Below are 27201 nucleotides of genomic sequence, written 5' to 3'. Positions count from 1 at the left end.
TGCCTCAACGTGTGGGGACACACTGAAGAACTTCTTCCCAAGCATAATTTGAGCAGCTTTCATCTTTCTGGTGTTTTTCAACGTTCTTAATTTGATCAGTTAGAGGCGTTGGAGACAATTGTAGAGGGGAGTTGGAGAAACATTCAAGGAACTTACATGCCTCAACGTGTGGGGACACACTGAAGAACTTCTTCCCAAGCATAATTTGAGCAGCTTTCGTCTTTCAGGTGTTTTTCAACATTCGTAATTTGATCATTTAGAGGCGTTGTAGACAATTGTAGAGAGGAGTTGGAGAAACTTGTAATTGTTTTCATTTATGGCAAGTTGGCAACTACAAAATATTACAATATTATTCTCACCTTCTGAGAAGCAAATGAGGGAACAGTAGACATTTCCATTGCGCATCATCGGACTTTCCAATCTTAGAAAATAGATGGACTAGTAGTGTTCATAGCTCATCAGTTGATGAGCATGCTTTGAAATTTTGAAATGGAGCATCATGCAACATCAGTTGACATCTGCAAAAGGAGTTCTAGGACCTGGGGTCTTGATTTCCATTTGGCTCCGTTTCGATTTGTTGTCAGAAATACAGTCTTCTGTGACTTCAATGGAGCTTCTCATCTCCTCAATAGATTCCACGCTGGGGACAGTTATAACTCGTTTCTTAGTTCCACCACTATGCTTATCAACCTGTTCATCACCATACCAAACAGCAATGATATTAGGCTTTATGCAATGAAGTTGACCCTATACTATAAAGAACATAATATTTTCCATATTTCCATCTCAGAAGGCAACATACCAGATAATCTTTTACAAGGCGCTTTTCTGCTTCATTTCGTATAGTTGATACACCTTCACCATGCTTGTCTTGCACTGATTTGAGTTGATCCAAGCACAAGGTTGCCATGGAGTCTATTTCCTTTGTCTTTTCGTGGTCCAGCATTAGTGAAGCTGCATGTTTTTAAATCACCAGTTAGGCATTAGAAGAATGGATTATCATATAGGAGTGAATTACTTCATTGCACAAGTAAATTCAAATTACCATTAACGCATGACGACGTGTCAGAGGCTATGGCATTGAAATCTGCATCCACACGGGAAGATGTGGAAACAAACTCTTCATGTGCAGAATGGTTTGCAGATATATTTTCCCTGTTGAAGCAAGGAAAGGAAATTTCAATAGAGCATTAGAAGGGTAGAACAAACTAAGACTAGACGTTTTGATTAGTCAAGGAATGGAAACTCACTTCACAGTAGATTCAATCTTTGCAACACTGTTCTGATTAAGAGTGTTTATGGCTGACTGGGCCTTTTCCCACTGTTTCCTAGAATCGCCCACTCTCTCTGAGCTGCATATGAAGTAAAACGTTATATGAAGAGACATATTGACAAGAGACAAGCCCACTGCAGCTGCAATACTAGAATACTGTGGCACTATCTTTTCTTATACAAATCGAGGATATAAGTGCATCTTCTCTAGATTTAATTCAGGTTTATGTGTATTCCTGTGTTTATATTGATCCTTTTCAAAGATTAAATAAATAAAATTTGAGAAGAAAATGAATAAACTTACCACTCTTGGAGGCAGTTTTCCATGATTGCATGAGACTCAGCTGCTGAGAATGTGTCTGTCATGAAGTTACTTTCCACCTTTCCAAAATATTCGCTCAACTCCTTCCCAGCATCCGTTGCCAATTGTTGCATGTCAAACATCTCCTTTTGCAACCTGGTATTTTCTTGTTTACTTGTGTCCTGGATGTTGGTTGATGCCTTTGACACCTAATATTTATTTTTCTAAATGTCAGTTAAACAATACCGACAAACTATTCTAATTCAAGTGATAAACAAAAAAAAAACAAAACAAAAAAAAAGAAAAAAAAGAAAGAAGAGAAAATACTTACAATTGAAGCTTTCTTAGATGTCAAAGTTGCTAATATTACTGCAATTTTTTCCATAGCCTGTTTTTCCTCTTTAGCAGCTTCTTCCTGTTTTTTTAAGGGAACGAAAGCTCATCAGCATTTAGTATACCTAGTTCTGAAATTCACCTGTAGGGTGCACTTACCTTAAACATCTTCTCAAAATTCACTAATTGGTGGACTCGTTGGATTTGGCTTTCTTCAAGACTTCTCATGACTGTCAAAGCACGGTCACGAAGGTCATCAAAAAAGTTCCCAGTGGCCTTTGAAATTACTTGTGTGGAAATCAAACTTCGTTGCAACCCCTGAAGTTGTACTCAAATATTAAGAATCTTAAATCTTTTCAAGTGCACATTATAACAAGTATGAAAAATAAAAACTACAAACCTACCTCCTCTTGTTGTCGAGTGGAGAAAGCCAACAGCTGTTTCTGCTCATCAAGAGAGTGCTGGATATCTTGGATGACCTCATTGGCTTCCATAACTGCAGTTACAAGAAACTACAAAGACAAACATTGTACAACAGTCAGCTATTAAATCGAGGGCATTCTATGAATGGTAAGGGAAATTGAGACCATTACCTTCTCAACGGCCACTGTCTGTGATAACACCCTAGCATTTATCTGCTCCAGGTCAGATGATGCCTTCGTTTTCAGCATGTTGGCTAGCTCCTTCAAGGCTGATACTCCAGAACTGTATGTCTCTGTTATCTTCTTAATCTTTGAATCCAGTACCTGTGCTGCCTGTTAATAATAATAGCGTTAACAAACAAATAACCAGTAAAACCAAGGCAATAAGCATAGCATATTGCATGACATAACAAAATCTCCCTTACATCACATTTACTCGCAAGGTATGTGTGAACATGTTCCTCCATGCATCTTAGTTGGTTCTGCTGTTGAGAAACAGACCCTAGGATGGTCTTATGCAGATCTTTCAAACCCCGATCAAGCTGAGAACCAAATGTTAAAACCAAGCTCTGATTTTCAGCTTCCATTCTGTCTTTCTGATCTGCAGAGAGCAAAAAGCACTAGATATGATAATGCCAAGGTCTAAACACTTTCCTTTTCCCTTCATCTTCATCATCTTTTGTTGTCTGTTATTCTTTTCTATATTTCTCCTTGCCTATTTGAAAGGAAGCTTTAGCTTTCTTGTCTTAACGTCAAGCCAGAAGATGTAAACAAATAATAGAATAATAACCGTTAATTTTTTTACCAATTACTAAATATGCAGGACACAATACTTTTCTGTATGAGGGATGCTTATGAGCTTGCATACTGAAGTTAATTTATCTTACCTAATTTTTCATATAGGGAATTCATTTCCTCTGATGCATTCTGCAAATCAGTTCGTAACTCCTTTGCACGTCCAATTAAAAGATTTTCTGTTATATGAGCACACAGACATTTGTCACCAAAACTATGAAGAAAAAGAGAGAAAATTTTCTCAACAATATCTCAATTGTCTGTCTTACCTGAGAATAGCATTTTGGAGATAATAAGCTCCTTCTCTTTCAGGGTTGTGATTGCTACCTGGTATTTCTCTTGAAGATCAAGCAGTGCCTTGTTACTAGTTTCCAGACTTATCTGAGAAAGACAAAATTGAATTCCTAATAAGATGCATGCATACACTGAAAAGACTACGGCAATAATGCTAAGTCCACGCATACCTTGCACGCCTTCAGCTCACTTTGTAAATCCAGTTTCTGTTCTTGTTCGCTGAGATAGAGCTCACGAAAACTCTCCGCTTGCTGCAAGAAGAAGTGAGTTTGATGACATGAATATCATAGCAGAGATATTAACCAATGAGCAAGAAAATGTACCTTTTCTGTGAGGTTGAGATCATTTTCCAATTGCTCTATTTTCTCAATCCTGGCCTGCAGGGTTTCCAGGTTTTAAACAGATTAAGCTACATCAGTACAAATACAAGAGCATAAAAGAGGCAAAATTTATTATCTATTTGCGTTCACCTAGTTTGAGGTCCTCATAGTTTAACATAGTCATGCTAAAACAATAAAGCTGGCAAGCAATATTTACCTTTTTTTCAGCTTCCTCCTGGACAAATCTTTCACGCGGAATATAAACACCATTCTTTTCCCGTGCTGCCCGAACCTCTGCATTCGTTTTTAAACAGATTAAAGAATATTAAACAGCAATCCAAATTAAACAGATTAAAATAAAATTAAACACCAATCCAAGTGTGCCATCCAACCTTCTTTCATTCTCTCAATCTCTGAATACAAATCCCTGAGCAGCACAGCCTTCGACATTTTCTGGTTTGCCTGCAAGAATAAGCTTCATCAACATCGTCCTCATCCTAACAAAATACATTCGGAGAAATAAAAAAGGAGGTAAAAATAATAATCCAAACAAACCTCAGGTTTGTTTTTAATGTTCTTGGCACGACAGGCATAATCCAGTGTGCTTAGGGTTTCTTCCATGCACTGAGCAGTTGGAGAAATTGTGGCAATGATGCAGGTTTTTGTTTTGCCTCCCAAAGAATCTCTTAAAAGTCTTGTAAGCTTACTGTCCCTGCAGATAGAGTCGGCACAGTTGAATAAACATACAGAAAATAGAAAGGAAGATAGTGAACCGCCAAATATTGTAACAAAGAGACATTATATATCAGTATGTACCTGTAAGGTATGTGAGTGGAATGTTCCACTAGTGCATTTATGACACGGCCCAGTGTGAGCAAGCTCTTATTTATCTCCCCCGCTTCTCTTGCACGTCCCTACAGTTTTAAACACAAGTTTCAAAAATCTCTGATATACAGTCCAGTTTTGAAGTTAGGAAACTGTTAAACTCATTTAGAAGCCAAGTACGGGCTGTTATTTCTTTGAAATGTAAACTAGATCAACCATTGTACTACTGGCCATAACTAGAACAACATGAAGAGCCTAAATTTTATAAACACAATTATGGCTGCAATTTCAATGACTAACAAGATCATGTTTGCCCAGACAGCAAGCTTAAGATAAGAAGATTTATAATAATACCTCTCGTGCACCTGAACGAGATATGTTTTCTGATCCTGCCAGATCGACAAGATTAATTTTGCCACATTTTATTAGCTCCTCATCACCAACTGTTGCTTCTTTTATATGGACAGTAATGGAAAAGACAGAATGAGAGCGACTGCAAACAAGAAAAAAGGGACAAAAATTGATAAATGGTCCTCTAGAGTCAACATATTGTTAGTAACTGAGGAAAAAATACCTGCTGCGCTTGTTCAACAGAGTGTCTGCTGTACGCCTTTTGGCAGACCCTCTTTCCAAGACACTATAAATTTCATTTACATTATACACAGCTTCTTCTTCAAGGCCTCTTACTATCACACAACCCTTTCCATCCTCCATCAAGGAAATAGATTTCCTTTGCCTGTCTTCTGCAGTTCTTGGATTATCATCAGGCGCTAGTAAATCAGTTATTTCTTCATTATATATTTCTAAGAACGTTACTTTCACACTATAGTCAGCATTTTGCGCTTCAAGTGTCTCAAAAATGTGTCGAACAGCCCGTGGAATAACACCAGCCTCAGCAGGTAAATTGCCACTCTACAAGAAACGTTTGTGTACAATGTGAGGAGAGAAGATATTTTAAATTGCCAGTCAAAGCAAGTGGATGACTAGATGATCAATCTGTACCTTATTTCTCATCCCACCTTCCATTGTATAAGTTTTACCAGTGCCTGTCTGCCCATATGCAAAGACAGTGCAGTTGAATCCGTCGAGAACTTCGTTAACTATTGGGGAAATTGCTTGGTCATATATTGATTTTTGCTGTGATTTTGGCCCAAAAACCTAGCAAAATAAAATAAATAAGATAACTTTGACGTGTTGATCATCATAAGATTGTATTATGAAGTAATATTATCAGAACGGAGATTGAAGCATACCCTGTCAAAAGTGAAAACTCTATCGACTTGCTTGTTATTTAGACTTTGCAAAACAGTGACTTCTCTTTTGTGTTCATTACAGGATATCACCTTCTGGATGTTCAACCTTTGCTCATCATCACTTAGAGGCCTGAAATCAATATCAACAATAAACCAATGGGATAACTCATCAGATGTACACAAGAATGATCTTACACACAGAAGTTTAGAACTTTAGATAAATTTTTTGAATTAAAATTAAGCAAACGACAAATCCATCTGGCATAATAATGTTACACTACAAATCCATGTCAAAAAATAAAACACAATTCGAAGAAGCTACACAACTTCAATGACATGAAGACTGTGTAAACAAACATTTCTACGGTCCAGCTGTTGAAAATTTTGTCAACAATTAAACGAGGAGTAGAATAATTTTCTACAGTCATAAGTGCAAGTACAAAGAAGTTGGGAAAGCAGCAAGTTGAAAATATTTTAGGCAACCTATAGATAAGCAGCTGGCATAAGTATAATCTAATGCTTGTTCAATATCTCAAATTCAATGCCGAACAAAGTAAACTTCACTATGATTCTCATCCAAATCCCAGCCCATACAGTTCACCCATAATGTTGGCAACATTAAGTAGGGATAGCCATATTTGGGTGAGGACTAACTAACATCACAATGAAACTCACCAAATGATTGAGATTTCAAGTCAGAAATTGAAGCATAAACTGAGAAGGCCACAAAAATCCACAGACCAGCAAAACTTTATTTGATTTAATTTAACAAATGAGGAAGATCAAATAAAACTCACCTGCATCTAAGCAGAACTTGCACATTAACCTCTTTATCCTTGTCCTGACGATTTGGATTCCACTCAAGTGTTCTGCGCCGCCTTTCGGGACGAGGTGTAAGGAAAGGAGATGGGGACGGTGACACCCCCACCCCAACTTTCTTAGACTGATCGGGGGTGACTGACATCACTTTTTTCTCTCTTTCAAACCTAAGCAAACGTCAACACAGTTCATGTTCATCACCATGTATATTATAAATCATATCAACCATAGAATGACAAACCCCTAAAGCCCTGACCAACAATGTCGAAACATTTCGTGCCGATCAATTAACTCAATTTACACCCAGAAAAGGACCCTAATCACCATAACCAGAAAAACCCTAACATGCATCTTTGGTAATGAAATCCGTACATTAGTTTTACCAGTGATTTGGGACCTGAAGAAGATAAGAAAATACCTCTGTGATTTATGTATCGCCTGATGAAGCCAATTAAGGATGTATCTGCCTTTAATTCACAACCAGAGAAGTAGGGTTCGATAATTGAAATGAGAGCAAGGAAAAAGAAAGCTTTCTTTCGTCTTCCTCTTTCAGCGAAATAAAGGTTGTTTTTTTAGGGTTCTACGGAAAGATCGAATCGTGATTTTGAAATGAGGAAGAAAGTGGTGGTCTGATTCTCCAACGGCTACCGTGGGTTTTTGTATAGGGAGGGAAGTGGCCGTTGGGGCCAGACAGAAATCTATGCGTTTTTCAAATGTGGTGGGGTCGGTCGTGAAAATTCAAATGAGGCGCGTAGCCTGAGTCGCGCTTGGTAAATTTGAAAATTATAGCATTTTTTTTTTTTTTGGGTACAGAAAATGATAGCATTTAATATAACTTCCTTCCTTCATAAACTGCTAAGCATTGATGATTTTAACTCTAAATCGAATTACATTTTGATTTCTTTAAAAAAGAAAAAAAAATAGATTGAGCTATAAAATCTTATTCACATTGAATCACAATGAGTTTTCCAAATTTTAAGAAAATGAGAAACACCACTAATTCCATTTTTCTTCTTAACATTGAAACACGTCTCAATCAAATTTCTCATTTTCTATTAATAAAGAAAAATGGAATTAAGCCAACGAGGTCTAGTTCAATAAAAAATGACATTAACTTGTAGACTAGTGGTCTCAGATTCGAACTTCATGATGGTGTGTGTGTGACAAACATAATTGTTGTAACAAAGAATGGAAGAGTTAAAAATTGTTTTAATTTAAAAAATAGGTCAGAAATAAATTATCCCCAACTTAGAGGCAAACAATCGGTTTTTCTTTTCCAAAATGGAGAAGAGAAAATGTATTAAAAGGAGATTGTTTCTATTACACATGTGGGCACGAGAATGATAATCCGCCATTGATTTGTTTAGATTACTAGTAAGTCTAATGTACGGTTCGTGTGCTCGGCCCAAGATAAAGCAATATTTACAACATTTCCAAAGTTTCAAATCAAAGCTGATTTATGTTGAAGCAAAGATTTCAAAAGCTCACCATCATGACAAAAGCTGCCAGGCTTATCTCCTTGAACTCGGCTTCAACATCAAACTATGATTAAAGGGCGTGTGCTTGGTAAAGCTTACGAGGAGACAAAGGAGAATTGGTGGAGCGCCTCGTGAAGGAGATAGGGTAAAGTGGAGTACGACTGTCTCTTAACATCATTTACAAATCAAATGTTAAAGATGGCCATTTGGCTCCCATTATGATTACTCTTACTGCAACTAATGATCGATCCATGTCTTCTGCAAGAGGATAAATTTTTTCGATATGACCATAACACCGCATGTTGCTACCTTAATAGTATAAACTCGTCACAGTCAAACAAATTAATCGTGCGGAAGCTCAAACTGTGCATAGGATGACTGCTATGATGCAATAGCATATTAGAACAGGGGAAAGAGGGTGTTGGCAAGCCAAGCACATCAATTCTTTGAGGAATTCGACTTCCATAAAAGCTTAGAGAGAAATGCAGAAGATGTTTTTCTATATCTGCACAAGTTACAGCTCGACTTGCAATTCTTCAGGTGAATTTAAATAACAAAACCTATCCTCATGCAGATGCAATTTTGTCGAAATTAATCATAGGGGCACAGATCCATAAAAAACTACTTCAGCCGGGCCTGTCATGTATATATGGTTGTCCTCCTCTCTCCACTCAATCTGCAATGGCCCTCCTGGTAAATCGACCGTGCAATTCTGTGTCCAATAAGATAAGCATGAAAAAAGATGAGCAACGAGGAAAGAGAGTAAAAGAAACTACAGTAAACATGAGGTTAATCTGGGGCCAGCATTTAACAGCAGAAATCCATCATCCAATAATGAAGCAACAGTCAAAAGTTGGAATCTTGTGACATTAAAGTTAACCTATTTTTTCTGATAGGAGATAATAAAGTAAAACTGAACTTTTAAGATAACTAGAATCATCATTTTTGTATATATGATATGACTTTACTCTTCTTAAAATTGAACGTTAAAACTGATAGAGCAAAATGGCACAATTTCATTTCCGTGAGAAATATTTAGACCTGTTATGTTAACTTTTTTACAATATTCAGCAAATAGCATGCCAATACTTACCCGCTCAGCTCGACCCTCAAGAACTGCTGCAACAACTACAGCACAAGCACCAGTTCCGCAAGCCAGTGTTGCTCCTACAATGAAAAGTAATTAATTTCCCACTAGAAAAGAGGGATTTGATATCAGATCACAATACAAATAAGTTTTTCTTTTGGTTGCAATAGAACTAACCTGCACCACGCTCCCAAACACGCATCTTGAGGTGTGAAGGAGTGAAAACTTGTACAAATTCTGCCAGTCACAATCAAATGAGATTCGTGAATACAGAAACATACTTAAGAATAATGACATATTAAGAATTAAAAGCTCACAAGACAAAACCGAAGGACCAAAGAAGTTTGATTGAAAATAAATATTTAACTCGCACTAAAATATATAGCATGATCTTTATATGATCTTGTAACTGTGTTTCAAGCTGCTAAGTAAGACACACAACCATATGAGGATAGGGCAGGGCATAAATTCTTTTTGCACTTGAGGCCATATCAGAGCATACATGTGTTGACTAGCTGTTTGACTAGCATGACAACACCAAAAAAAAAAAAAACGATTTGTAGCATGATAGCATCTAACAATATACCAAGACTAAACTCTACTTGACTTCAATAACAAAAGCATGCCCACAGAAAAATATATTCTAACCTGTGTTAGTTCGTGCAGGAAACACCACATGGTTTTCAAATTTTGGACCAATTTCAGCCAACTTCAATTCATCGACCTGCAAATTCTGTTCCATTCCAACCAAAAGCAAGAAGCGACGGTCAGCAATGATTGATTTTGCTAGAAGTCCTACTTCAAAAGATCATGCAAGTAGAAAGAGGGGAAGTTGGGGATATTCAAGAAAACTTTCAACCATTTGAAAATGATGTGATATACTAAAGGCCACAGGGCAACTATTAATGAATCATCAGATGAGTATCATTGCTTCTGCTAAATTATTTACGTCCAAACTAGGTCATTCATTTAAGAGAAAAGAGAAGTATCAGAAAGAAGACAATTAAAAGAAAACTCCAACAGACCCCTATTAGTAGTTAATGTGTCCCAAGTTAATCCAGAAAATAGTTACCTGGCCTCCTTTTGTACCAAAAGTTACACAATGAGGATTTCCCATGCTAACACATGTTACATTCCAGGTTACTCCATCTACATCAAGATCCGACTTAACAACAGATTGATTCTTGTTTGCAGGTAGTCCTGTAGGTACATCTGTTGCTTTTAGAATTGGTTCCCCCATATCAACTTTAACCTGCAATTCAGAAAGTCAATGTCCGCTAAATTGAAGATGACCATCTACATACTTAAAGCATGACTGAGGCATGCAGAGTAGCAGTGGGCCTTCTTATAATATTTTCAAAGCTACATGCTTTGCCATTATCAAATGTTTGATGTGTTTAAAGTATCTCAACCTGAAATGCTCTACTGAAACTAACACATAAAATAAACAAGAAGGTATTGATACATAGAGTAAACAAGAACGTACCTTCCCATCATCTTGAATTTCTGGAACAATTAGACCAGCACCGGTATGCACCGTAAAGCTGCAATGGTATACACATAAGGTCATTGTTAGAAAATAGACACACATATTAGTCTGAAACAGATTATATTTCCCTTCTCAAAATGCAAACAGACACTAAAGGAAACAATGCAGTACATTAGCAAGCATTGTTAGATAAAAACAAAACTATAACATTAGCTCACATCCATACCGTTGCTTCCCGTGCAAATTCTCAAGCTCCGCAATGAATCTGGCAAAGCATCGGACTCCATTACCACACATCTACACGATAAAATTGAACATCAAACTTTCAGAAATTCGAAAAACATAACTCATATAAACTTGCACACATATAATTAGTAAATGCCACATATCTGCATCATAAATAATCAAATTAGTAAATGCAACATATCTGCATCATAAATAATCAAAGTATCAAGTAAAGTCAATATTTGGGAAAATGTGAGTCACCTCGGGCTCGCTCCCATCAGAATTGTAAATCCTCATGGTATAATCGGTGCCATTGATGCCCGGCAGCGCGAAGATCACTCCGTCAGCGCCAATCCCGAAGTTCCGATCACAGAGCTTCGCTGCTTGCTCTGGAGTGATCTTAGGCTCCGAAGAATCCCTATTATCAACCTATCACTCGCAAAATCAAATAATCAATAAAAAAACCAAAACTCAAAATAGAGAATCGAGCACACCTAACCCTAACCTTTTCGTTCCTCATCAAATTTCAAAATTTGCAAAATTTTCACACATTTTCATTCAGAGATATAAAATTACCAAAATGAAGTCGTTGCCGAGGCCGTGGTACTTGACGAAGTGAAGGAACCCGGTCTCTCTCCGGTCCAGAAAAGAAGCCGGCGAGGCTTTCTCGACGGCTTCGACGCTCATCGAAGACGAGGCCGCCGAGACGCGAAGACAAGCAGTTCTCAAAGAGACACTTCCCCTCACAGAGTTGAGTTTCAGAATTGGAGAAGAAGATCGAAGAGAGGTGAAGGAGGCGAGAGAGCGGCGAGCTGGGGACGTTAGAGGCAGTGAGATGGCGGCGGCTATGGCCATGACTTTGACGCTAATAGTAACAGAGTTTCCTCCGCAGCTGATTTGTTGTTTTACTTCTTATTTGTCCTAGCTCCAATATGTGCCGTTAGTTATAAATAAGGTGGTAAAATAGACATTTTCTTTGAATTTAATTTAATTTTTTGGGGTCAAGTTTCTTTGAATTTAATTTAAGACAAGCTAATTAGGATTTGATATTTTCTTTGAACTCACTTACAATTTTTATATATATTTATTTATATAAATGATAGGATATTTAAAAATACTTTTACAACTTGTGAATATATGAAAATTCTAATTGAAAGGGTCAAAACTTTTTAACGTGTTCGTGAAACTAATCCTTTCATTTATGCACAATTTTACTTGACAATTAGAATTGACTAGCAAAAGGACCCGCAATGCTGCGGGTTATGAAATTACATCAAATGTGTATAAAGTTGTGGAAGAAAATAAATATACAAACATGAAAATGTAGAAATGATGAGCGAACAAACATTACAAAAATAAAGAAATCAGTACCAAAAAAATAGTGAGTATAAGGAATAGAGAGGCAATCATGAATTACACTTTTAAAGCGAAGAATCGTTAAACAATTTGGCCGAATGACCGCTTCTCGTATTTGGATTTCGTACCCAAGATCTCCTAAAACAATCAAAATTTCATGGAAGCCTGAGGGGGAAAAAACAGAAGGAAAGAGAGCAGAAAACACGTAGTAGTATAGCCAAGTCGAATTTTGTGAAGGAATTTTGAGGCAACACAAAAGAAAAAAAAGAAGTCAATAAATCAAAATGAAGAAACATTAACCTGAAAGTTATCTTCGCTTCTTTGCTTTAGTGATTGCTTATACGTCAGAGAGGTGAGAGGCAATTGAATCTGTTGAGATAAAATTCCAAAGTTATTGACAGGTTGATTTGATTGTGTTATTATTTTGATGAAATCAGGTTAAACAATTTAGTTATTAAAATACTATATGATTGCTTTTGATAAGGTTTTCTGTTTGGTTATTAAAAATTAGTTGGTAAACTCTGAAAATCAGTATTTGGATATGCTGGTTCTTTTGTTACAGGGTTTAGGATAGCTCCGTTTTGGTAAAGATGATATGCTACTATTTGGGTAATTCTGTTTAAAGATATGTTCGTTCTTTTACTACATGATTTTAATTCAAATTCGTTCTTATACGGTTAATGGGACTGGGGATTTGAATTTGATAATTTTTGTTTTGGTAGGGGAAATAAAATTTGGGAGTGTGATTCTAGGAACTGATTGCAATGTTTTAGCATAGTTGACTTGAAGAAGACGGGTTTGGGAAATATGTGGTATTTGAGGAAAATCCCTTCGCTTCTATATAAGAAGCCACGTTTAACAATAAAACAATTAATAAGAAATTGCTAGAGGATTAAAGGAACAATTTCATGATTTGGTACCTTAACACTATGATAACACACAATTTTGGGTCTAAAGAGGCTTTAACAATGTAAAATAGGAGGACTATATGCAATTGTGTGCTACCTTAACACTATGATAAACACAATTTTGGGCCTAAAGAGGCTTTAACAACGTAAAATAGGAGGATTATAATTGCGTGATAATGCAGAAAAGTAATTTTTTATTATATCAATTTAAGTCTCGTCACAAATATTATGTCAAATAAAGTAGAGGCATTTTCTATGTTTCACTTAAGTGCAATAAAGTACATTAAGAATCCTTTAGTTTTGTTTATAATTCTTAATGTGGTGCTTTTATAGCTTTTATTGTTATTTTTATAAAAAGCATTTTCAGACCATTGTAAAGCAAATGTTCTACTACAGTGCATATATCAACATTTGGTTTTGCATCTATTTTTCTGTCGCATCTATTTTTATTTTCAACATGCTAGCATCTCCATTTGCTACACAGTCGATCCATTCCTGTATTTTTAAGTAAAATTAACCATATAAAATCGCCATTAAAAATACCTACAAATACCAGGATACTACACAAAACAGCATGTACTCATATCTCTTAACATATTTGAAACCTTCTCTTCATACAAATTCCGGTTTAAAGAGTGGGGTGATTTTGTTGAGCATGAAGACTTAATGACCATATTCAGCTCCTGAATAATCAGATGTCCTCTGTTCTTTCAATTCTGTAGCAATCTTCGTTCCCACCTCATTTATTTTGTTGTTGAAGTAGTGGAAACACTTCATTGCATAGAATCCTATAGCAACTCCCTGCTAATTGTTACATCAATCTTCCTTTGCTGCCATTGAATCAATCTCAGAAAATTAAAGACTATTATTGATATGTCACATGATTGTAAGGAAGTATCAGCATCTTCATATAAATATAGTTAAAATTTTCAAATAGTTCAAAATGCTAAACGAAGAAACAATAGGTCACTACCAAGATAATCATACATAAAATGTTTACTTGACAATGAAGAATAAGAATCACAGAGACAGAAAAGTGCCCAAAGAAACGTAGTAATTTAATGAAAACCACAAAGATAATATGGATTTAAGGGTGAACATGCATTTGAAACAATATTCTGCATAATAAAATAATACAATTCACTATGAAAAATGAATGCAATCTTGTACATCTTCATCCATTCCAAATGAAGGCAAATGGAAAAAGCAAAATCAAATTAAGAAAATCTCTACGTTGCTTTTGTTCAGAAGAAAGATTTCATACAATGTATGCATTATTTTGCAACTGATAATTTTAGGATATATTAATTGTTTAGATAATACGTGTGTTAACATTAGTTATTATTGTCAAGATGAGAATGAAGACATTTTCCTAATGGTTATGTGATAAAGCAAACGATTAAGCAAATAAAAAGCAAAGAAGAGGACAGAGAAGAAACTGAGGAAAGAAAATAAATTGATATCCTGTATAATAAATAGCAACGCAAACAGGAGGACATAGAAATGATATCTTGTTAAATTCACTCTCTTGCATAACAATGTTAAATGAGGAAGACAAAAGAATAAACATGAGTAAATGAACTTATGCAAGATTCCCCAGATATTTAAATCTGTGCAAAATTCAACTCTCTTACATAGTTTTTCAGCAAACCGTTAAAAAAACCAAAGACAAAAAATTAAGCAAAAGAATAAACTGAAAATAAAAATTTTAAAGCTAAAAAGAATGGCTTCGAGGCATTTGAAAACCACAAAGTAAAAGCTGAATATATATATATATATATATATATATATTTCAGACATAAGTCAAACAAACACACAAAAACACACAACCACAATGATACACACAAACAACACCTGCCAATCTACCAAACCAATTGGTAAGCAGCAAGTCAAGAAACCGACCTCATTTAGGTAGGTGTATGGTATATCCATTGCCCTTCTTCAACCATGGAAGGCCTTTCCCTTAAGAACCTTTTAACACCCTGTCACCTCGATTTTGCATCAAGGTGAAAGAGGAAATCAAGGTAGATGTATATATTCCATAAAACATGATAAAGGAGCAGTAACAGATAATACAAACAGGAAACATAGAAACAGGATTATAAGGTTTGAAACTGAAAAAAATTTGTTCTTCAAATCAATTCTCATTCCAAAAGTCAAATATGCAGCTCTTATAAGCTCAAAATAGAATAAAACCAAGGTACTCCGTAATATTTCTATGGTTATCGTTAAATTACAAAAAACTCTACCCTAAAATGAATCTCAACAAAACACCCAAAAGATTCAACAACATACTCAAATATTAGAGGGTTTAGGGTTAGAAAACTCATTTTTTTAATTATCAAACAACATAATTGATAAACATTTTTAAGGAAGAAATACCTCATTTCAAAATCTGTAGCTTCCAATCAAATCAATCATTAGTATACAACACTTCAAATTTCATGAGTAAATTGCAAGTAATTCAACCAAGAAGATATCAATTCCATACTATAGATGCCTATAGTAATACTGTAATGCTATCAGAAGTCAGAACCTAAAAATCAATTCCATATCTAACACTATAACTAACAATCACATCGTGCAAAGAGATCAGAAGTCAAAACCTAAGAAATCTATTGCATATCTCAAACTATGATATTAATCAGATAGAGAAATTTAAAGTGGTATATCGTTAAACCAAACTGAATTTCAGATACTTCACTACAGTTTCATGAACCATTAAGAGAGTACACATCGAAGGGAAGATGGCACTTTATCAGTATGGTTGCTGGTTAATCATTCCCAATTTCTATTTTGTCGAAACCTGATTAATCTTCACTTCTTTTTTCCTTGTGTTTTATCATTAATTTTTTTCTCCATATTTAGGATACATCAACCAAAAGTAGATAAAAAAAGGAAATTTTTTTTTATTTTAAAGCACGCTTGGTCTTTGCTTTCCAGTGTTTTATCGGCAACCAAAACATAAATTGGGAATGATTTCCATTTCTAAGATTTCTCCAGGAGAGCAAAGTCATTGAATCGACAATTGATTAAAAAAATTAATAATAAGAACGATGGAAATACCTGAACTAATCTGTGAGATTCAATCCCCTTCCTGATAGAACCCAAGGGAGTCGGAAAGTGAGCACCTTGGAAGATCAGAGCAATGAAAACGCAAACTGATGGTCTGAGTAGATGGCTGTGTAGAACAATCGAAGCCTCCAGATGTAGACATCAAAGAACCAACCCAGCTCTCCCATCTTTACCCCTGTAGCTCTCCAACCAGCCAGTTGAAATCGAACCAGACGCCTCCCAACCCTAAACAGCCGCTAGTTACATCCGAAGGGAAGAGAGGGCAAAATGGGAAAAACACAAAACAATAGCCAAGGGCAAAACCGTGATTTTACTGTGCAAAGGGAGAGAAAAAGCTGGCTGAACAGTTAAAAATAAAGGTATTTTCATAAATTCACTGTGCTTAGCTACAATGTTTAGTTGCATTGAATTTTAGTATATATGGAATTTGAGTGGAAAGAATACATCACATCTTCAAGTTTGACAAAATTTACTTTTTGTGAAGTATTACAAAACATTAGGTTATTATTATTCGTAAGAATGGATGGACAGTTGATGTGGTCTTAATTGAATAATTTCTCCACATGCAAAGAAAAATTATATATAAACTTGGCTAAACAATACCGTACATGCGAAACGACATTTTCAACATACTTGGGAGCGTTACATAAAAAACCAAGCTCTAACTGCAAGTGGAGTGGGATCATTACACTTTGTTATGATAAAAATTCAGGGCAAGTTAAAGTCAATGAGTTGACCCTAATTGCCTTTTCAAGCAAAAGATCCATTAGTTGCAATTCATGGTCTCTGCCAGCGAAGCCCAGCAACTCAATGCTTTTAAGGTGCTCGAGCTGTGAAGTGTTCGACTTGACACTTGTAAAGTCCATCCAAAGGTGAGGCTCATGCCAGTATTGGTAGAACAATGGGCAGGGGATGGTGCTCAGGTTGCTGTCAATCTGCCACCACAAGCTCAAGGCATTAATTCCCTCAACCAATAAATAAATATATATATATTTTATAAAAGTGATAATTTATTTTAAATAATATATAAGAAAGAGAATTCGAACCTGAGCTCAAGGGCGAGCTCAACTCACGGAAACAATTCAATGAAAAAAATGAACTGATATTAGAAGTCTAAAAACTTAATTACCTCAACCAACAATTTCTCCAGCAAAGGACATGCATTTAAGAAGCAAGCAAGGGAGTCTCTTTTGTCCTTGTTGATCAAAGAGTCGATCCAAGTTAATGCTTTTAACTTGTCGAATTGGAAATCAAGCCTCCCAAAAATAACTCCTGCTGAACACAGCCACTTCAACAATATAGCAACCAAATTCAGTCTCAGAAGTTGGAAATATATAAAGATTTACATGTGTTTTATAATTTCATATATACCTCAAGAAGCCAGCCACTTATAGTGAAAGCCTCAACATCCTTGAAAGAGAAAAGGATGGAGAGAATTTCCTCACAGTCAAACTCATTGTTGATTGGTCCATCCTTCAAATTGAGCACCACATCAACCAAGCTTCTTGTGTTTTTTAGGGTGATAATCTGGGGAAGAGCACCATGGAACCAAAATGATTTGAGATTTTGTGCAGAAATTGTAATGGCAGCCATGTTTGAACAGTCTGCCACCACCAAGCTCCTCAGGCTATCTGTTTTCACATCAAGGCTTTCCAGTCCCCTGCATTTCTCAAGCTTCAAGCTTTCAAGAACATGGCAATTGGAGAAAACTTCAGACACCAGGGTTTTGGTGAGGTTGGTGACTGATCTGAGCTGGAGAAGCTTCACGCCAGCAAAACTCTCTGTTTGTGTAGGATGATGGCTGTGAAGGCACAAACAAGCACTTGTTGATGTTGGCTCTGATTTGAAATCTCTTGAAACTTTCTTTGTTTCAAAAAATTCTAGATGAAGCTCTCTGTCAACCCCCTTGGTGGCTTTGAGAATCAGTGCTTCATTGCTGTCAACAACATTGAGGCACAGCTTCCATTGCTCAAGACAAGCATAGGACCTCATGCACATTCCCATAACTTGGTTGAATTCTTGACCTGAGCCTTCATGGTTTACTGGGTTTGGATCAAAATTCAAGCTTACTTGAATTGGAGACCAGAGGCTCTTCCAATGAGTTGAAAGGACACTAGCTCTTACTGCCTCTTTCAATGGCAGGAAGGATATAATTCTCTGTTTTAATTCAAATGGTAAGCTGCTGATCTGATCAAGCTTTTCCTCCTCCATTAGTTTCTTATAATTTCCCTGCTAAAACCCAATTGTTAGACCCAAAATACAAATACAAATTCACAAACCAACTTCTAAATCCTAAAACAATTGTTGGGTTAAGCTCAGAAACAAGAAATCATCAGAAGAACATAAAATTAAGGCTTCCATTGCTTCGAAACGTACCGGAGCCAGTGTGGATGTGGAGCTGAGATTGTCAGTTTCCAGCGAGTGCAAGATTATCTGCAATGGAGTTGATTTTGTCCCGGTAATCTGAAATGGACAAGTCGCCTTTGGTGGTGCAAAATAGTTCATTGCGCAGATGAAGGATGTGGTTGTGAGAGGTGGAGGCAGTTCCAGAGATACCCAGGATTGACGGGATGTGGGAGACAACGCCACAGTAGACAACACAGGCGGAGTGAGCGAGGTGTTTATTCAACTCAATATTGTCCAATCTTGCTGGACCCCAAGAGAGATAAGAAGGATTGACAACATTTTCGGCAGCACCAGAAAGAGACTTGGGAGGACAGAGGAACATAGCCAAAATGATCACCAACTACGAAGAATTGGAGGAATTTGAGCCAACCAAAGTGGACAGTTGGAGCGGGTCAATTTGATAGTAATGATGGTGAAAACAGCAAGTGAAGGCTCACGGGATTAGTTGATAGTGGCCGGAGGATTTTGGTCATTGATAGGAAGGGCAGAGCTATCAGAGTTGAGTTGGCCATGAAAAACCTGGGTAAAAAAACATCGTTAGATTATAGGAGCTCTTGATACCATAAAATTATTTACCAACATATATCAACTATTCAAATTCAAATCCACAACCGACTTTATCAATATAAGACATTGACCTTGCAATGCAACAAGTGGTGCTTGAAGGTTTCAAGTTGACATCAATCATGATCGTTCCATTTAATATAAGCCCACTTGTTTGATACACATTGACATTGATATGGACCCCCTATGAGTCTATGACCCTGACCTTTATATAAACATTTCTTTGCCCTTAATGCAGAGCTGATATCGAATCGAACAAATAATTTGTTACGGAGATTTTCTTTGCCCGTGGAGTTGAATTTCATTATTTAAACAAAAGTAAATGATATGAATGAATCAAACATGTCTGCTAGATTATTATATAATTTTGATTTGATTGGACTTGTAATTAATAATTATCAAGATTGTTGTTGTTTATTTTTTGTCAATCTTTTACAAATGGATATTATTTATTAAAAAAAGTTCCAGCAGCTTCTAGGAAAATGGATGAGGAAATTATTGTCAAGGTTCAAAGTTCTGTAGTGGCCATTGCCCAATAAAAATATAATAAACGCTTGCCTAAATTAGAGTGGTCTTATCTTCTGTGATCGGAAAAGATTGATGAGAGGATCAACAATAAGAACTTATTGGAATTGTTATTCCAATTAAAATGAAATAATTTCATGTCCGACGTTTGGTGCTCTTAATAAAAGAGGAACTATTAAATTGGACAATATTCTCACAGATTAGAGACTAATTTCACTCTGGACTCTATGGAACATGAACGATCGATATTCGCATGTTAGAAGTTTGAATGGAATTCAAGAGATCTTTTGTTTCACATTGGTAGAATTGAGAAAGGGACCTAATGGAAGTAATTTTGGCATATATTAATTATCAAAAGATGAGCCAGACGCTTCACATTCAAATTTAAATTAATTTTCAAGTTTCATATTAATAAATTTTTATTAATTCGAATTAGTTTAAATAATAGTTTTTTAACAATTCTAACTCTTTTGATAGGGTTTTAGAAGTTTATTTAAGTAAGAAGAGCTCTCATTCCTTTTTTTTCAATAGAAAAAGTATCTTATAGAACTTCAAGTATCGAGTATGGGTGAAATTACTGTCTTTAGGATATTGCATCAAATCTACTAATGTCTGTCTCAAATTCAAGTCAATTTCATTTATTTATTGTTTATTATAAATTTAATTTCGTCGGAGTTGTTTTTTCAACACCCCCCCGCCCACCAAACAAGGCCTGAAAGGATGGAATAAGGATGACGGCTGGGAGGGCACAAACAAGCACTTCTTGTTGTTGGCTCTGATTTGAAATCTTTTGAAACTTTCTTTGTTTCAAAGAATTCTGGATGAAGCTCTCTATCAACAACATTGAGGCACAGCTTTCATGGACCCTAGGCCTGCAAGAGTTGACATGAATCACGATCGTTGGTTTAATTTAAAGCGACTTTTTTGTCACACATATTAATATGGACCCCCTAAGATCTTGACTTTTATATAAACATTTTCTTTGCCTAATTATGATCGATAGATGCAGGTCTACTATATTATTATATAGTTATTCAAATGAAAAATATGCATTGACCTTATTATAAGTATACTTATAAATTGTCAAGATTGTTATTTAATTTTTGGTCAATCGTGTACGGCACGTACTAGGAGCCTAGGACATTCAACAAATAGATATTATAAGAAAAGTTCCAGCCGCTTCGAGGAAATGAAGAAGGAAAAAATACTGACAAGGTTCAAAATTCTGTTATGGCCGAAATAATATGATAAACGCTTGCCTAAAGTGGCCTTATCTTATCTTGCGTGATATTATAATCAAGGAAAGTAATGCTTGTAGAATAAGTTCATATCAATTCACTCCTGTGCATAATCACTGTCCACACCCATTTCTTATAATGTTCATGACAAATCTAGATTCTTAATGTGCTTATAACTTGAAAAGGGAAAACAAGGATTGAGAGGATTTACTTTCACCATGTCAACAATATGAAATGATTGCAATCATCAACATGACTAGTAAAATGAACTAGTTTCTTGTTAGATGTTTGGTACTATTAATAAACGAGGAACTAGACTTGTTGTATTGGACAATAGTCCCACTTATAAGAGAAAACAATTCTCATTCTGAATTCTATGGAACATGACTGAACGTAGTCTCTATCCAATCTTGATTTGCCCACCAAATGAGGCCTGAAAAGATGAAAGAAGGATCATGAATTGGTACTGTTGAGGCAAATCAACAAATTTATATATAGTAAAACCCAATCCAACTAGATATTGTTCCTAAGCACAGTGAAATGATGCAATTGCCCCCCGTTTTATTGTTACTTTGTCTCTTTTTTCCCCAATAGCACAGTAAAATGTCCAAACTTCCATCCACTAAAACTTTTCTTCTGTAACACCCCGACTCCAAATTTAATCCATTATTTAAATTATTTAAGTGAAATTACAAATTTACCCTTGGGGTAGGGGTATTTTGATCATTTTCTTACCCGAAAAGAGTTTGGGACAATGACTGGTATATTTGGGTAGGTCGTACTGAGATGAGTTCGTAGACACGTGGTGGACTCAAATCGGAGTTGTAACGAGAGAGATATGGTCAAAAGAAACTCAGTGGCACAATCGTAATTATTTCGAAATGAGATTTTTTATAAAATCAGATTTTCTCTCTCTCTCTCTTTTCTCGAATTACCGGCCACCGTCCCCGGCTGCGAACGGGACCGATGCCAAAAGGACTGGCTCGGCCTCGACGTCACGACCCGGCCCTTCTTCCACATCGACCGCCGCTCCAGCCGTCGGAAAAAGGCGATTTTTGCCCAATTTTCGCTCGAACTTTGCCGGCTTCGATCTCCCTCCTCCGGCTGCTATTTTTGGCGATCAAGGTATAGAAATTCATCCATTTTTCATAATCTAGCTGCCTGTTGGGTAGGATTGGATCGATTCTTAGCATAGGTAATTCGATTTACGAATTGAAATTTGACCAGTTTTGGGATTGGGATTCCGGCCACCTCCGGTCAGTTTTTGGGGTAGGTCCAAGAACAAAAGTGACTCCAAATATGGTGTTATACCTAGGGTAGGAGTTTGGAGCCGTGGTTTTGAGATTTTCCGGCGATGCGTAATCACTTTAGGCACCCAGCGCTGCCGGCGCGTGGGTGAAGGTAGTGAAGTTGCACTGTGTCTCGATGAGATCCTTAGGTTGTCAAGAGTGCGTAGGATTTCGCGGATCTCAATTCGGACGTCGTTTGACTATCGACCGGATACCGCCTATTGCGCGTTATCCGGGTTCGATAGGTTGGGACCGTTGGATGGTCTTGAATTTAATATATATTAATCTAGGTATTTCTAGGATCATGTAGGAAGTCACGAATCGTGAATCAGAGCCCCAAATGTTCCGATTTAATAGTTTAAAGTTTATGTTTTATAATAACCGTCAGATCGTGCAATCGTGAGTGACCCGACAGTCCGATCTGGACCAAACTTGCAGGACGAGTGTCCTGTACCTTGTAGAACCCATAGGAACCTTCGGATCGGAATTTGGAGGTTGTGGGCCCTGTGTACCCGTTTGACCAGGGTTAGGGTAGTTTGACCCTTGGTTGACCGTGAGTTGTCCGGAGTAGTCTCACCTTCCCAGGAGAATTTAAGTGACCGTAGAGACAGGTCTTGGGTGTTAGATGAATCATGTTGATTATGTGGGATTAGGATATTAATTTATTGTTTTAAATTGGGGGATTATTGGGTACTAGACTATTGTTGAGGTTTACACAATATTAGAATTAATATTTATATTTATATATGTTTGTAAAGGTATAAAAAGAGTCTAGAATGTCAGTTTGAAGTGCTATACGCACTACTTTAGACACCTCCCCGAATTTTGGTTACACTACAAGTACTACCCTGTGAAAGTTAGGTCGCACGTGGCGTAGGTTATCCGGCATGTCGACAGACCCCATACGTGGCGTTGGTTGTACCAGCGCATGGGGAGATATGTGATATGATGTTGAAGTTTCACGTGGCGTAGGTTATCCGGCGTTGAGACAGACCCCATACGTGGCGTTGGTTGTACCGGCGTATAGGAAGATATGTGATATTATGGTGAGATCGCACGTGGCGTAGGTTATCCGACGTGTTGATAGACCCCATACGTGGCGTTGGTTGTACCGGCGTATGGGGAGATATTGTTATATGATGTTGAGGTCTCACGTGACGTAGGTTATCCGGCGTTGAGACATACCCTATACGTGGCGTTGGTTGTACCGGCGTATGGGGAGATATGTGATATTATAGTGGGGTCGCACGTGGCGTAGGTTATCAGGCGTGTTGACAGACCCCATACGTGGCGTTGGTTGTACTGGCATATGGGGAGATATTGTTATATGATGTTGAGGTCTCGCGTGGCATAGGTTATCCGGCGTTGAGACAGACCTCATACGTGGCGTTGGTTGTACCGGCGTGTGGGGAGATATGTGATATTATGGTGAGGTCGCACGTAGCGTATGTTATCCGGCGTGTTGACAGACCCCATACGTGGCGTTGGTAGTACCTGCGTATGGGGAGATAATGTGAAATACAGAGAAATAAATAAAGGTATTGCCTATGTGTACGTGTGGCTTGATCCCTCAATAAGGGTACGTAGGCAGCCTAATGTTACTAGGTGCAGCCGCAGACTAAATGTTAGTCATATGTTTCATTGAGGTTGGTTCGGACCTTGTCGTTGGTCCTGAGATTAGGGAAAAAACGAGATTTGATTGTGTTAGGAGGTTAAAACCTCGTATATTGGGATTGGAATAGTTAAATGATGCATGTTGAAATTTAGTAGTCATAATTCGTAATGAAATTTATTGTGTGCCTTGTTTAAGGCATGAATTGATTTGATAGCATGTTTGGTAGTTGGTTGAGAATTATTGGAAGGTCGAAGGCTGTTTATTTGAATTGCATGAAATTATATTGTGCATACTGCCAGTTGTGGATATAAAAATGTGTTTTATGCAGGTTGAAAATTTGGGAAATGTTCAATTTATAGGGGAGACTTTGCCGAAAGTCTCGGATTTCAGGAAATTCAGGGCGGGTCCTGCCATCTTCCTTTCCCTTTTTGCCCCTTCTCCCTTCGGATGTTTACGGGCGCCACTATTTGGTTCGTAGAGACGCGGCGTTAAGTTTGAACTAGCCTGGTTGAGCTGGTTAGGGGGCAATGATGGGATAAGCTGCTTGGATGTTCGGGATTCGTTTGGGGCAGCACGTTGTGAATCTCACCATTCTTTTGTTCTTCATCTCATCGATTTGTTTGTTGGTTGAGAGATTTTTCATGATTTCTAGAGCATTGGTCTGAGAGATTTTCCATCTTTGTTGGCTGCGAGTTTTTGCATCGTTATCTTCAGGTTTGCATCCCATCAACTTTTTAACAAATTAATGACTTGTTGATGGGTTGCTGAGCAAACTGTTGAATCCTGTAATTCCTTGCTCAAATTGGTTCCTCGAACAAGTGAGTGATAGGTTTAGAAGAATAATGGTTGTTGGCATATGAGAGTTTATTTTCTCTTGCTGAGCAAACTATTTTATTCTTGTTTTAGAAACACTTTCTTTCATCCCCAACAAAAAAAAAAAATCAATTCATCAACTGTTGTTGGGGTTACTCTAAATTGTGTAATGATCTATTGTTGTTAATATTTATTATTTTTATTATTTTTTGTTTTTATGCTCAAATGTTTTTTTTTTTTACTAATTTTGTGTAATATATATATATATATTCATTTGGTGATTTCATGTTAGAGATGTTAAAACTGTGTTAATAGATATTTGATGTGGTATGTTGCCAATATATGAATATGAGATAGAGAGAAAGAGAGACCAATTTGATGACGTTGATGACTGCTGGAGAGAGAAAAATAAAGGAGAATATTATCTGTATAAAGTTTTTTTTTTCACTAAAATTATGATTTGGATATGTGGTTGGATTAATTTTTTATTGAATTGATGAACTGAGTATGTGTTATATTAAAGAAATTGATTTTAGTCAGAAATCTTGATTTCCATTTAAAAAGGTTTGTTCTAGAAAATATAAAATCCAAATACTATGAAGTGTGCACAGGAGAAGATCCTCTTTTTTTCTTTTCCAAAATATAAATAGTCTATTGTATTAATATGATGTTTCATACCCCCAACTTATCTTTTATAGTTAATCTTCCCTTGTTTTGCAGGCTTGAGTCATTGGGTATTATTGTTGAAGTTGTTTTAACTTCACTGAAGATTTAAATGCAAGTTTGCACTCTTTAATTTAATACAAGAACATAACTTTATTTCAATTTACAATTGCTGCGATTTATTGTTATTCAAAGGTGACAACAGAAGCGATCTACTTATTCAAGCTGTGTAACTGTGTTTGATGATAAAGTATAGCTTCTTGAATCAGGCTCTAAGCTATTTGATCAAAAATTGGTTGAACATGAGAGAAAATATTGCTACCCAAATGCTTCTGCTCACTCAACCACTTTTCTCAAAACAAGCTCCGCCTACATCTCTCACTGTCTCACCCAGCCCTTCTCTTGCAGAGCCCATTTCAGATTCAAAAAAGAGGTATAGACTCGTAGTTAAGAGAGCTCTTTTCATCTCTCTCACAGGAAAAAAAAATTGAAAAGGTTAGAATTTATATAACAATTAACTCATTCGTATCGATATTTTCGCATTATCTAACATTTGCTAATACTTTTCTTTTTCTTCTATTTTGCATGTGTTTAAGTGATGTTGCAACTAAAAAGAAATATGAGGAAACTCTTGCTGTGAAGACCGTAGAAGAAAATGTGTCAAATTCTGACAATTTACCAATTATCAGTCTGAAGAAAAAAAACTGCCCAAGGCAGTTCCAAAACCACCTATGCTACTCCCAAAATAGAGTTTGTACTCTTTCTTTTACAATTCATTCATCTCACTGAAATTCACATTACATGCATAGTATTTCATTGTTCATAGCTCCTTTTCCCACTCAATTTCTCTATATTAAGTGATAGTTGATTGTGTTGAATGTGGGGAAAGTTTCTTTTTCTCATAAGAGCAAGTCCAGCAGTGCTGGTGGACTCGGGCTGGGGGGGGGGGGTTTGGGGCAAAAAATGAAGTCCAGCAGCAAAGGTTCAGCCCGGGCGAGAGTGGGGGCCACCAAAACGGGCAGGCCCGAAGGCAAATTCGGAGAGCTCGGGCCCGAGGTCTGGGACAAAATAGCTGACGCCATGCTGGTGTCAGCCCTGGAGATTTGAATTTTTTTTTACCGTTGGCGCGTGCATTGCACGCGCCAACGTTTAAAAAAATTTCAAATCAGCGCTACAATGGCCGCCAATGGCTCCTTGACATGTGGCGGCCTCTGGTCGCTCCGATTGGAATTTTTTCTTCAATTCAACGGCAGCCAATTTTTCTGCCAAAAAAAATTGAAAAAAAATACACAAAAATTACAGAATTTTTTGTGTATAAATACCAACCAATACTCTTCACTTTTAACACTAAATCCTCATATATTTTCTTCTCCTTCTACTATTGTTCACTTTCTCCTCAAATTTTATTCACTTTCTATTCAATATTTTTTCACTTTGAAGTTGTAATTTTTTTCTAGCATATTATGGGTTCTTCTAATGAAAATGGAGGGGCATGGAGCATGATGGAAGATGTTAGCTTGTGTGAGGCTTGAGTCCAAGTTAGTCATTGTCCCGTAACGGGCAATGAGATTAAATTTTCTCATATGTGGAAAAAAATTCATCAAGCATTTTGTGAAAGGGCAATTGGTTCTACACGTACAGAAATGACATTATCCAGTAGGTGGAAAGTTCTTAATAAAGAGTTGGAAAATGAAGAAATGCCTTAGCAAAAGCGATTGACAACCATCGAAGCGGAGAAAATCTTAGCAGTGAGGTAAATTATTTGTCATTTTTCTTCTATTAATTTCTATGTCATATTAATTTTTATTTAAATGTTTCTTGCAATTTATATATTTT

The 27201-nt window shown here is 36.7% G+C and overlaps 3 protein-coding genes and 1 long non-coding RNA gene across 4 annotated transcripts; all 4 read right to left on the bottom strand.

Moving 5' to 3' along the window:
• Positions 289-7281, bottom strand: LOC18772390 (kinesin-like protein KIN-5B). Its single transcript, XM_007208053.2, has 24 exons — positions 7053-7281; positions 6613-6801; positions 5816-5945; positions 5565-5720; positions 5137-5474; positions 4917-5055; positions 4554-4651; positions 4293-4449; positions 4130-4199; positions 3955-4031; positions 3741-3794; positions 3588-3668; positions 3393-3504; positions 3216-3302; positions 2754-2929; positions 2500-2661; positions 2311-2418; positions 2066-2224; positions 1905-1988; positions 1577-1782; positions 1251-1352; positions 1046-1155; positions 803-954; positions 289-690 (listed from the first exon to the last, which is right to left on the bottom strand). The coding sequence occupies exons 2-24, from the start codon at positions 6777-6779 to the stop codon at positions 508-510; spliced, it is 3108 nt and encodes a 1035-aa protein (XP_007208115.1). The 5' UTR covers positions 6780-6801; positions 7053-7281; the 3' UTR covers positions 289-507.
• Positions 8462-11845, bottom strand: LOC18773729 (diaminopimelate epimerase, chloroplastic). The gene is made up of 9 exons (XM_007205345.2): positions 11490-11845; positions 11175-11342; positions 10915-10985; positions 10686-10743; positions 10272-10451; positions 9848-9932; positions 9377-9436; positions 9206-9279; positions 8462-8824 (listed from the first exon to the last, which is right to left on the bottom strand). Exons 1-9 carry the CDS (start codon positions 11766-11768, stop codon positions 8708-8710), a joined length of 1092 nt encoding a protein of 363 aa, XP_007205407.1. The 5' UTR covers positions 11769-11845; the 3' UTR covers positions 8462-8707.
• On the bottom strand, positions 13596-16486 carry LOC109949835. Its single transcript, XR_002272145.1, has 2 exons — positions 16244-16486; positions 13596-14007 (listed from the first exon to the last, which is right to left on the bottom strand). It is a non-coding gene; the product is annotated as an uncharacterized LOC109949835 (long non-coding RNA).
• On the bottom strand, positions 16790-19349 carry LOC18773711 (F-box protein At2g39490). The gene is made up of 5 exons (XM_020566508.1): positions 19297-19349; positions 18629-19177; positions 17624-18481; positions 17382-17540; positions 16790-17187 (listed from the first exon to the last, which is right to left on the bottom strand). Exons 2-5 carry the CDS (start codon positions 18755-18757, stop codon positions 16948-16950), a joined length of 1386 nt encoding a protein of 461 aa, XP_020422097.1. The 5' UTR covers positions 18758-19177; positions 19297-19349; the 3' UTR covers positions 16790-16947.

The sequence above is a fragment of the Prunus persica genome, chromosome G6, assembly GCF_000346465.2.
Source record: "Prunus persica cultivar Lovell chromosome G6, Prunus_persica_NCBIv2, whole genome shotgun sequence".
In the NCBI taxonomy this organism is placed as follows: Eukaryota; Viridiplantae; Streptophyta; class Magnoliopsida; order Rosales; family Rosaceae; genus Prunus; species Prunus persica.
This window is presented reverse-complemented; position numbering and strand designations above follow the sequence as displayed.